We start from the raw sequence: 12,053 nt of genomic DNA, 5'->3' as shown, positions 1-12,053 counted from the left end.
GTCATCTGATATTGTCATCTTACATTTCACATAACACCAATTTTTGCATAATGACCTGGTCTTAGAACATAATCACATTGATAAGTGAGGAGTGGGTGTAGTTTTATTTTAGAAAACAACTGAACTGAAATAGAATGAAACCTTAATAAAATAATGCTCTATTTAAATTAGCATCAAATTCTATAAAATGTCTTGAAATAAATATAACAAATAATGTACATAGAACATCCCAACATATTAGCGAGAGAAATTAAGCATACCTAAATAAATGTTTTTTTTTAAATAAATGTAACCATATTGTACGTTCACATATCAGAAGGCTCAATTTTGTAAAGATATAAATTTTCCTCAAGCTGATCTATAGATTCACTTTAAATTAAATCCTTATAATCCTAATCAGTATCACAACAGATTATTTGTTGTTCCTATTGATTTTGTTTAAATTGACAGATTCTAAAAATTTTTTATGAAAAAGCGAAGAGCTAAGAACAGTCAAAATAATATTGAAAAGGATCAAACTGGAGAGAGCTAATACAAACAAATTCAAGAATTATTTTAAAGCTTCAGTAATTAAGACCATGTGGGAGGCCTGGTGGCACAGTGGTAAAGAGGTATGACTACTAACCAAAAGGCTGGCAGTTCAAATCCACCAGCTGCCCTTTGGAAACCCTATGGGATAGGCCTAGTCTGTCCTATACGGCCACTATGAGTTGGAACTGACTTGATGGCGACGAGTTTGTTTTTTGGTTTGGTATTAAAAAACAAATTTTTTTTTTTTTTGGTATTAGCCAAAGATAAATAAATAGATGATAGGTAGGTAGGTAGTTAGATAGGTAGATAGGTGGATGGATGGATGGACAGACCGACGGACGGACAGATGGATGGATACATGATAGATAGACAGATAGATGGAAAAAAAGTATTTAAGAAACAGACCCACACATGTACAGTATTCTGATTTATGACAAGCAGAGCAGTGGAGAAATAACGTTCTCTGCAATAAATGGGGCAAGATCAATTGATATCTATAAGGAAAAAAATATTATGCCTAGTTCACACCATATGCAAATAACAATTTCACTTGCATTGTATAACTACAATTAAAAAAACAGTGCTACTAGAAAAATAATGTAGAAAATACCTTTGTAATCTTGGTGTGGGGCAAATATTTCTTAAGCAGAACACAAATGACTTCAAACACAAGGAAAAATTATATTTCATTAAAATTAAAAACGTTTGGTAATAAAACACACCAGCAGAAGAGTAGAAATGGAAGTGGGAGAAGATATTTGCTATAAACATATTTTTAAAATATTCATATTTAGAATATACAATGAATGTATGCAAATCATCAAACAAAAGAAATTCAAACTCATAAAGAAATTAGGCAAAAATCTAGAACAAGAACTTCACAATGGAGGCAATCCAAAGGTCAAGGTTGTTGTTAGGTGCCCTCAAGCTGCTTCTGACTCATAGTAACCCTATTTACAACAGAAGGAAACACTGCCCGGTCCTGCACTGCGCCATCTTCACAATCATTGCCATGTTTGAGCCCATTGTTGCAGCCACTGTTTAAGTCAACTCCTTGAGGTTCTTCATCTTTTTCACTAACTCTCTACTTTACCAAGCATGATGTCCTTCTCCAGGGAATGGTCCCTCCTGATAACATCTCCAAAGTATGTGAGGCAAAGTCTTGCCATCCTCGCTTCCAAGGTGTACTCTGGCTTTCTTCCTAGGTGGACTTGTTCTTCCTTCTAGCAGTCCATGGTATACTCAGTATTCTTCACCGACATCATAATTCAAAGCCATAAATTCTTTTTCTGTCTTCCTTATTCATTGTCCAGCTTTTGTGTGCATTTGTGGCAATTGAAAATATCATGGCTTGGGTCAGGAGCACCTTAGTCCTCAAAGTGACAACTATGCTTTTTAACATTTTAAAGAGATCTTTTGCAGCAGATTTGCCCAATACAATGCATCTGTTGATTTCTTGACTGCTGCTACCCTTGGTGTTGATTGTGGATACAAGTAAAATGAAATTCTTGACAATATCAATCTTTTCTCCATTTATCGTGATGTTGTTTATTGGTTCTGTTGTGAGGATTTTTCTTCACGTTGCGGTGTAATCTACAGTGAAGCTGCAGTCTTTGATATTTACCAGTAAGTGCTTCAAGCCCTGTTCACTTTCATCAAGCCAGGTTATGTCATCTGCATATCGCAGCTTGTTAATGAGTCTTCTGCTAATCCTGATGCCACATTCTTCTTCATATAGTCTAGCTTCTAGGATTATTTGCTCAGCATACAGATTGAATGAGTATGGTGAAAGGATACAACCCTGACGCACACCTTTCTTGGTTTTAAACCATGCAGTATCCCCTCGTTCTGTTTGAAAAACTTCCTCTTGATCTATGTATGGGTTCCTCATGATCATAATTAAGTGCTCTGGACTTCACAATGTTATCCATAATTTGTTATGATCCACACAGTCGAATGCCTTTGCATAGTCAATAAAACACTGGAAAACATCTTTCTGGCATTCTCTGCTTTCAGGATCCATCCAACATCAGAAATGATATCCTTGATTCCACATCCTCTTCTGAATCTGGCTTGCATTTCTGCCAGTTCCCTGTCAACATACTGCTGCAGCCCCTTTTGAATGATCTTCAGCAAAATTTTACTTGCATGTGATATTAATGATATTGTATGATAATTTCTGTGTTCAGTTGGATCACCTTTCTTTGGAATAGGAATAAATATGGTTCTCTTCTAATCTGTTGGCCAGGTAGCTGTCTTCCAAATTTTTTGACATAGACAAGTGAGCACTTCCAGAGCTGCATCTGTTTGTTGGAACATCTCAATTGATACTCCATCAATTCCTGAAGCCTTGTTTCTTGCCAATGCCTTCAGTACAGCTTGGAACTCTTCCTTCAGTACCATCAGTACCTGATCATATGCTACCTCCTGAAATGATTGAACCAATTCTTTCTGGTATATGTGTATTCCTTCCATCTTCTTTGATGCTTCCTGCATTGTTTAATATTTTCCCTGTAGAATCCTTCAAGTTGCAATTTGAGGCTTGAATTTTTTCTTCAGTTCTTTTAGCATGAGAAATGTCTGGTGTGTTCTTCCCTTTTGGTTTTCCAAATCCAGGTTTTTGCACATTTCATTATAATATTGTACTTTGTCTTCTTGAGCTGCCCATTGAAATCTTCTGTTTAGTTCTTTTACGTCATCATTTCTTCCTTTTGCTTTAGCTACTCTATGTTCAAGGGTAAGTTTCAGATTTATTTCTGACATCCATTTTGGTCCTTTTTTTTCTTTTTTGACTTTTTAGTGACCTTTTGCTGTCCGTATGTATGGTGTCTTTAATGTCTTCCCACAATTCGTCTGGTCTTTGGTCATTAGTGTTCAATGCGTAAAATCTATTCTTGAGATGGTCTCTAAATTCAGGTGGGATGTACTCAAGGTTGTTCTTTGACTCTCATGGACTTGTTCTAATTTTCCTCATCTTCGACTTGAACTTGCATATGAGCATTTGATGGTCTGCCCACAGTCGTCCCCTGGCCCTGTTCTGACTGATAATACTGAGCTGTTGTTCCTTAGTCTCTTTCCACAGTCAATTTGATTCCTGTGTTTTCCATCCGGTGAGGTCCATGTGCATAGTTGCCATTCATGTTGTTGAAAAAAGGTATTTGCAATGAAGAAGTTATTGGTCTTAGAAAATCTTATCATGCAATCTCAGGCATCATCATTATCACCAAGACCATATTTTCCAACTACCGATTCTTCTTGTTTGTTTCCAACTTTTGCATTCCAATCACCAGTAATAATCAATGCATCCTGACTGCATGTTTGATCCATTTCACACTGCAGAAATTGGTAAAAATCTTCAATTTCTTCATCTTTGGCCTTAGTGGTTGGTGTATAAATTTGAATAGTTGTATTAACTGGTCTTCTTTGTAAGCCTGTGGAGATTATCCTATCACTGACAGCATTGTACTTCAGGATAGATATTGAAATGTTTTTTTTTTCTTTCGATGACAAGTGCAATGCCATTCTTCTTCAAGTTTTCATTCATGGCATAGTAGACCATATGGTTGTCAATTCAAAATGGCCAATACCGGCCCATTTCAGTTCAGTAATGCCTAGCATATCAATGTTTATGGGTTCCATTTCATTTTTGGCAATTTCCAGTTTTCCTAGATTCATACTTCATATGTTCACATGTACAAAGTTCAGATTATTAATGAATGTGTGCAACTGTTTCTTCTCATTTTGAGTCATGCCACATCAGCAAATGAAGGTCCTGAAAGCTTGACTTCATCCATGCCATTAATATCCACTCTACTTTGTGGAGGCAGCTCTGGAATGCCTTCCAACCTGAGAGGCCCATCTTCCGGCACTACATCAGACAATGTTTCACTGCTATTCATAAAGATTTTACTGGTCAATTTTTTTCAGAAGTAGACTGCCAGGTCTTTCTTCCTAGTCTGTCTTAGTCTGGAAGCTCTGCTGAAACCCTTTCCACCAAGGGTCATCCTGCTGGTATTTAAAATACTGGTGGCAATTCTTCCAGTATCACAGCAACACCCAAGCCACCACAGTAGGAGAAACTGACAGAGGCATGGTATACCAAATGCCAATAAGCGTATAAAAATACATATAACATCATTAGATATCAGGGAAACTAAAATTAAAACCACAATGTGATACTACCACAAATTTATGAGAAATACTAAAATTTTTAAGAGGAAAAATATTAGAATTTGTGTTCTTTAATAAGTAAATCTTAGTTTTATTTATTATTTATTCTATTACAGGGTGAGGGAGAGATCTGGTTTTATATTTTGTGTGGGAATTCGTTTATTTAATTGTTCTAGTCTTTTCACCTTAATGTTTCTTGTCCTTTCTTAGTCTGAGGATTAGTGATCATAATTTCAAAAAGTATTATCCATTTTCTCTTTAAATATTACTTCTCCCTCATTTTTTTTATTCTTTTAGAACTCCAATTAGATGTGTGTTCAACGCACTTACTCTATCCTTTGTGTCCATGAACCTCTTACATATTTTCAATCTTTTCGTCTTTCTGGGCTTAATTCAAATTATTTCTTCAGTTATAGTTTCCAGTTTACTACTTAACTTATCAGCTGCATCTCACTCATCCATTGCAATTCTACTGTCTTATACGGCCTCTAGGAGTTGGAATGGACTCGGTGCCAATAGGTTTGGTTTTTTAGTTTCAGAACTCATGCATTGAAATTTCCAATTTCAATCAATTATGTTTTCCTAGAAGCTTTAATTTTTAAATTAAATTGGTCTTTTTTTTGTAATTAAGATTGAAAGAATGAATACAATTTAACCTGTAAAGGGGGGTAATTGTGTGCTGAACCAAAAAAAAAAAAAAAACCCCGTTGCCAACAAATCAATTCCAACTCATAGTGACCCTATAGGACAGAGTAGAAGTGCCTCATAATGTTTCTAAGGAGCGGCTGGTGGATTCAAACTCTGGACGTTTTGGTTAACAGTGCAATGCTTAACCACTGCACCACCAGGGCTCCAATCATGTGAAAGGCAGAGGTATATAAAATAATAACAGCTTCTATTTACTGAGCACTTGTTATGTGTCTGGACTGATTTCTTTAAAATGTTTTCACCTAGACATCACAAATAATTATATCTGCGCACTAGATATAATTACCAGTTTTTTTTTTACTTTAATAATTATATTCAAGATTAAATAACATGCATTCATTTTTACAACAATTCAGTGGCGAAATTGGAATGTACAGTCTAAAACCATTGTTCCTCCTTCTAGGACCCATGTTTCCCTAGAATAACCAGAATTGTGGTTGCTCAACAAGAGAATTTGGTAATGTAATAATGAGATTATCTCAATGCAGTTGGATAGTTGGCTAACCCACATAGTTCTGTTCTGGTTGTAACTCAGTTGCTAGAATTCTTCAGCCCAGGAGTGTTTCAGATCACTGCCGTTTTGTCAAGATCAAAGCCAAGTTAACATTACCCTCATCATCCTGACCTAAAACTGACAGTGATTTAACAAGAACAGCAAAACAAGGAACACAGCATTCGTTAGCATTCACTCTAAATGTGTTCCTTTGTATTTCTCTACGAGATGGGATTTGCGAGGCTCATAAATACTTATTTACTTTTTAATTTAACAACGTCTTCTATTTAATATCATATGACTTGACTTATTTTGGAATGATGCATTGGGTAATATAATAGATTATTTTTCTGAAGTTGAAAATGATTATGTACTGCAAGTTATATCTCTACTACAGGCCCAGAAAAATTTTATTCTCTATAACTGAGATACTACAAAATTTACATTTAATTTTTCATATTACTGGACATACAGTTGTTGTTATTGTATTCTAACCAGTGCATATGTAAAATTTTCAATTGTCCGCAAAGAGCCTTTTTTTTTTTAACCAGATGTAATCAAAGTTTGGAACCCTGGTGGCACAGTAGTTAAAAGTTGGCTGCTAACCAAATGGTCCACAGTTTGAATCCATCAGCTGCTCCTTAGAAACCCTATAGGGCAGTTCTACTCTCTCCTATAGGGTCGCTATGAGTTGGAATTTACTCGATGGCAACAGTTTGGTTTTGGTTTGGTTTAATCAAAGGTCAAATTTACTTTATTTTCCTTCCTTCCTTCCTTCCTTCATTCCTTCCCTCTTTCCTTCCTTCCTTCTCTCCTTTCCTTCTTCCTTTCTTCCTTCCACCCTCCCTTCCTTCCTTCCTTCCCTCCTTCTGTCCTTTATTATTCATGACATTGACTTTTTAAAAATATCAGATCAGTCTCCTTGTAGACATTTTTTGATCAGTCTGATTCTTTCTTTGGGACATTTGTGTGTGTGTGTGTGTGTGTGTGTGTGCTTTAAGTGAAAGTTTACAAATCAAGTCAGTCTTTCATACAAAAGTTTACATACACCTTTCTATGTTCTCCTAGCTGCTCTCCCCATAATAAGACAGCACACTCCCCCTCTCTACCCTGTATTGCCTGTGTCCATTCAACCAGCTCCTGTTCCCCTCTGCCTTCTCATCTCACCTCCAGACAGGAGCTACCCACATAGTCTTATGTGTCTGCTTGAACCAAGAAGCTCACTCCTCACCAGTATCATTTTCTATCTCATTGTCCAGTCCAATCCCTGTCTGAAGAGTTGGCTTTGGGAATTGTTCCAGTGCTGGGCTAAAAGAAGGTCTGGTGACCATGACCTCCGGGGTCCTTCCAGTCTCAGTCAGACAATTAAGTCTGGTCTTTTTACTAGAATTTGAGGTCTGCATCCCACTGTTCTCCTGCTCCATCAGGGATTCTCTGTTGTGTTCCCTGTCAGGGCAGTCATCGGTGATAGCTGGGCACCATATAGTTCTTCCAGTCTCAGGCTGATGGAGTCTCTGATTTATGTGGCCCTTTCTGACTCTTGGGCTCATATTTACCTTGTGTCCTTGGAGTTCTTCATTCTCCTTTGCTCCAGATGGGTTAAGACCAATTGATGCATCTTAGATGGCCACTTGCTAGTGTTTAAGACCCCAGACGTCATTTACCAAAGTGGGATACAGAATGTTTTCTTAATACATTTTGTTATGCCAGTTGACCTAGATATCTTTGGGATATTTTTTAACATGTTCTCTGTGCCCAGTGTTTGATCAAACTGATAGGTAAATCTATGGCTTGACTGGATTCTATGGATATTCTGGCAAAAATACTTCAGAGGTGATGCTGTATACATGATATTACCCTCATCAGGAGGCACAGGATGTTTGGATTTCTCACTGTGCTGTTGTTGTTGAAGCTAACTTCTGTTGAGTTGATTCCAAGTCATGGAGACTCCCCGTGTGCAGAGTAAATTTGAACTCCATAGGATTGTCAAGGCTATGATCTTCTGAAAGCAGATCACCAGGCCTTACTTCCAAGGTGTCTTGGGTGAATTTGAACCCGAACTGAAGTTCTGAGGCCAGCACTTAACCATTTGCACCACCCAGGGACTCACCGCCACTACAAATGGTTCTAAACTTTATTGTTCATTTCAAAGTTGCATCCCCACCTTGCTACTCTTTGTGAAGTGATACTTGGGCGTGTTGGCAATATTAGTTTCCCATCAACCTTTCATTCAACAGTTTTTAGTATCCTCTGATGCTTCTCACTGGACTTAATTGTTTCATTGGGGTAAACGGAAGTTTTTGTGAATAATTTTTACTGTTTTGATGTACAAATAGGTAAACCGTAAATATACCACTGAGAGCAATAAATCTTACAGAAACTGTAGTAGAGAAGATCCAGCACCTAACTGATGCTCTTATTCTCTTTTGGTTACTTGTGTTTTGGAATAACTTCATTTAGTATTTAAATAGCTCTCAAGCATGACTGCACTGCCCTTTCAGCTGATTAAGCTATTAAGTTTGAAGTTAAACGAGCATCTAGTTGTCATTTTCAAGACACTAAGTGGCTCTAGCAATAACCTGGAATGTAAGTCCATTAATCAAAGGCCTGTCAAGTGGAATTGTTTGTAGAGCTTGTTTAACAAAGCAGAGCATAAAAGAATAAAGTAGAAAAGAATGTGGAAAAGCTAGTCTGAAGAAGGCCGGAGATTATTTCTTTTTCTGCTAATTCTTCAAGATTAGATTTAAAATAGGTTTCAGGTGACTTATAGATAAATGAAAAATGTTGAAAAAGCTTAAAGTGGCTTGTTTTAAAAAATATTTGGCAGTAAGTGAGCATTTCTGCCTAGAACTCTTATTTAAACCTTATCTTTGCTTTGCAGCTGTACCTGGGAAGAAGGAAGAGAAAACAACCAAGGCACTGGAGCAAGGTAAAAAAAAATGAAGGAGGTTGACGTTATCTTCTTTAGAAAGACAACAACATGAGGAGGAAAACACTGGAATCAGAAAGGCGGAAGACAATAACCTTTAAATCTCTCTATGTCACTGCTCTGGCATGTTTTCCTGTGCCGGGGGAATGAGGCAGCAATCTGAGTTTGTCCTTCTTTTGTGTAACTAAAGCTTTGAACACAAGTTCAGAACAGAAACCACAAACTGCTTATTTACGTCAGGAGAAATGCTGAAGATTGTCGAGAAGAAGGAAATGATCCTGGGCTACTAGTAGGCATAGTTCTGTTTGACTTGTGGTTTTAACATGACCTAAACGATCATAGTTTGAAGAATAAAAATGACCCAATTCTACTTACACGAAATAATTTCTATTGCTTTAAAAATATATGTAAAAGTGAAAACAAAAAACAACAAAAGTCAGTTATCTGAATTTTATGATGACTTCAGCCATGGATCCTTCCAAGAGGTCTGATGTATCAACATTAACAATCATAACACTACAAGCTAGTTACACATTTTGTTTTTATTTATGTAGCTTTGTAATAAATACACCACTCCAAGCAGTCCTTGAGACAAATATTAAAGTACACTAGCCTTAAAACGTTTAAAGTGTTGTTACACCCTCTGTCAGAGCTCAAAGGTAACTAATCATTTTAATTGCTGCCTCTTCCCCACCCTTGTCTGCTTTCGTCTATTGTAAAAAGGGAAAAATCAGAACTAGCAATAATTTTTTCAAGAACAAACTCAAAGTAATTTCCCCTCTTAAATGTGAGATGCAGTTAAATTCCTAAACTCCGAAATTGAGAATTTGTTATAAATATAGCAAGAAAAATCCTTCAATTTCTCATATTTTCAGCAAAGTAAAATGAGGTTATGAATTCAATTAAGTAAAGAGATGGACCCCCACCAGGCTTTTCAAAATAAAATCATATTATAACCACATTGAGAAAGCTTGCAAATTAATTCTGACTTCAGTGGATTTCCTGAAATTTAAAGATTCAGTAAGATGTTTCTATCTACTCCTTTATCAAGAAAAATGGCTATATTTTAGTCTCCAAAATACAAAGAATAGGGGTAGGAGTTGTGGATCTGAATTTCAACTCCTTCACATAGATAAAGCACTGAGGCTTTCCTTAAAAAAAAAAAAAGAAGTTATTTCTACCTCTCTTGCCTTGTTTGACAAGATGTGGAGCTCAAATAAGAACACATATGTGAAAGGATTTGAAAAATGGTAAATTCTTATGTATGCATATGGTATTTACTTAGGCACTCTTCCTTATAAAATCAGTTTCAATTCAGGAGGCAAACTATCCAACTACTTTGATTTCACTGAGCTCCATAGTTTTCCCCCTCTATTTTTTTAGCATGTATGTGTTGGTTACTCGTTTGATAACACTAGTAGATTGCTTTTATAGCCACAGCACATTAAGAGAAGATTGACCAGAATATAAAATGCCCACACTAATAATTTACCTAGCAGATAACTGATTCATATCCAGATTGCTTCTTTTTTTCATTGCTTAAGTGGTGATGTCAGTTTCATAAATTATTTAATATTTCCTTAAGTGGACAGGAAACTGGAAACATCTCAGGAAATGTGAACTTATTTCCTCAGATGATTTTATAATTCATTTTTATCAGAAATACATTTTATCTTATGAAAACTTAGGTTCTTCGATTATAGATATAAAAAAAAAACTAAGAATTCTTTCAATGGGTTTTTGTAGATTGACTTAGAAAATCCTTGCAGGGTTAAATAATTCTCAAGCAATGGTCGCATATTCTTCCAATATAAAAATCATAAGAAATAGCATACTCAGATGCCTTGTATATTTTTGTAATTGTATACCTGTGATCAATCTGGAAAGAATTTGATCACTAATAACTGATGTGAAAAATGCATATATTCTGGTTTTAATGAAACGAGGAGTTTAAATGAGAATAAATCACAAATATTGACATTTTACAGATATCATAATATTTGAACATTTATTCATAAAATGATGGTTTCAGGTTTCTTCCTTAATTATGTAGTTGTTAGCTATTTTCAAAAATATTTTTTTAATATATATAACTAGTTCATAATGCATTGAAATACAATTAAGTAGTCTTAAAGACTTGCTTATTTTCATTATTTAAGATTGACCTTGTGGGCATGTATGATGGAAAAAAAATTATTATTTATTTTTTTTTTAATTCTTAATAGATTTCAAAGATAGTTTGTGAGCTAGGTGTCATTGCATATATTTGAGCCCCCAGATTTAGTCGACTTTATAATTGTACTTGGAAACATTGATTAAGCTAAACTTATATTAGGGGAAATGCATATAGTGAAAATGCGTAAAGTGGAATGAATTCTATGTTAACGTAAAATAGTAAACTAGACCGCATATCATGTAAAAAATAGAAGCTTAGTTAATCTAACTGCCCCAGAAGTTTAAAAATTTCGGTCTATTTTATCTCTAATTTATGATAAATCATGTACTGTTCTATTATTTTTCTCTTGAAGATAATAAATTAACTAACCTCCAATTTTGAGTACTAAGAAGCTCTTTACGGAAAAAAACTGTCACATTAAAGGCACACACACACACGCGCACACACATCATAAACTGCTCCTCTTTGTTTAGAAAGCAATTACCTAGAAGTAATTAAGCTTGGCTGCTAACCAGGAGGCCGAGGTTGGAATCCACCAGTGGCTCCAAGGGAGAAAAGACGGGGATCTGCTCCCGTAAATATTGTAGCCTAGGAAATCCTATGGGGCAGTACTGCTCTTTCACATAGGGTCACGATGAGTCGGAATTGACTCCACAGCACACAACAAGAACAACATCAGGAGATTGACAGGTCTCCTCAATAAATGCTTTTCTCAATAAATGTTGCTATCTTCATAATGAGAACAAGGAATGTCAAAGATAAAAAAATTACTAAAAGTATTGCACTATTGATTATGTTATACTTAAGTATTTCATTTAGAAATAATAAGTTGCATTTCATTAAGCTTAATTTATTCATCTGTTAATATTTGTCATATTTAATTGTAGTTGTATATTTTCCTCCTTGGAATTTCATTTCAAGTTTGTCCTGCCCTCCCAAATCCCACTTCACCCCCAGTAGAAAATCTTAATAACATAGGCTTGTCACTAGCCAGGTGGGACAAAACAGCCACTCTAAGGAAGCAGTCAGAAGTTTGTCACTTACTG

The 12,053-nt window shown here is 35.7% G+C and overlaps 1 protein-coding gene across 1 annotated transcript in view; it reads left to right on the top strand.

Moving 5' to 3' along the window:
* Positions 1-12,053, top strand: part of TRDN (triadin) — a 354,043-nt gene that overhangs the window by 246,142 nt on the left and 95,848 nt on the right. Inside the window, exon 21 of the mRNA XM_049874135.1 lies at positions 8,784-8,831. Coding sequence (XP_049730092.1) covers positions 8,784-8,831 — 48 coding nt within the window. The remainder of the gene's footprint in view (positions 1-8,783; positions 8,832-12,053) is intronic.

This window comes from Elephas maximus, chromosome 1 (assembly GCF_024166365.1).
Source record: "Elephas maximus indicus isolate mEleMax1 chromosome 1, mEleMax1 primary haplotype, whole genome shotgun sequence".
NCBI lineage: Eukaryota > Metazoa > Chordata > Mammalia > Proboscidea > Elephantidae > Elephas > Elephas maximus.
The sequence above is the reverse complement of the archived record's forward strand: the minus strand, read 5'-3'. Positions and strand labels throughout refer to the sequence as shown.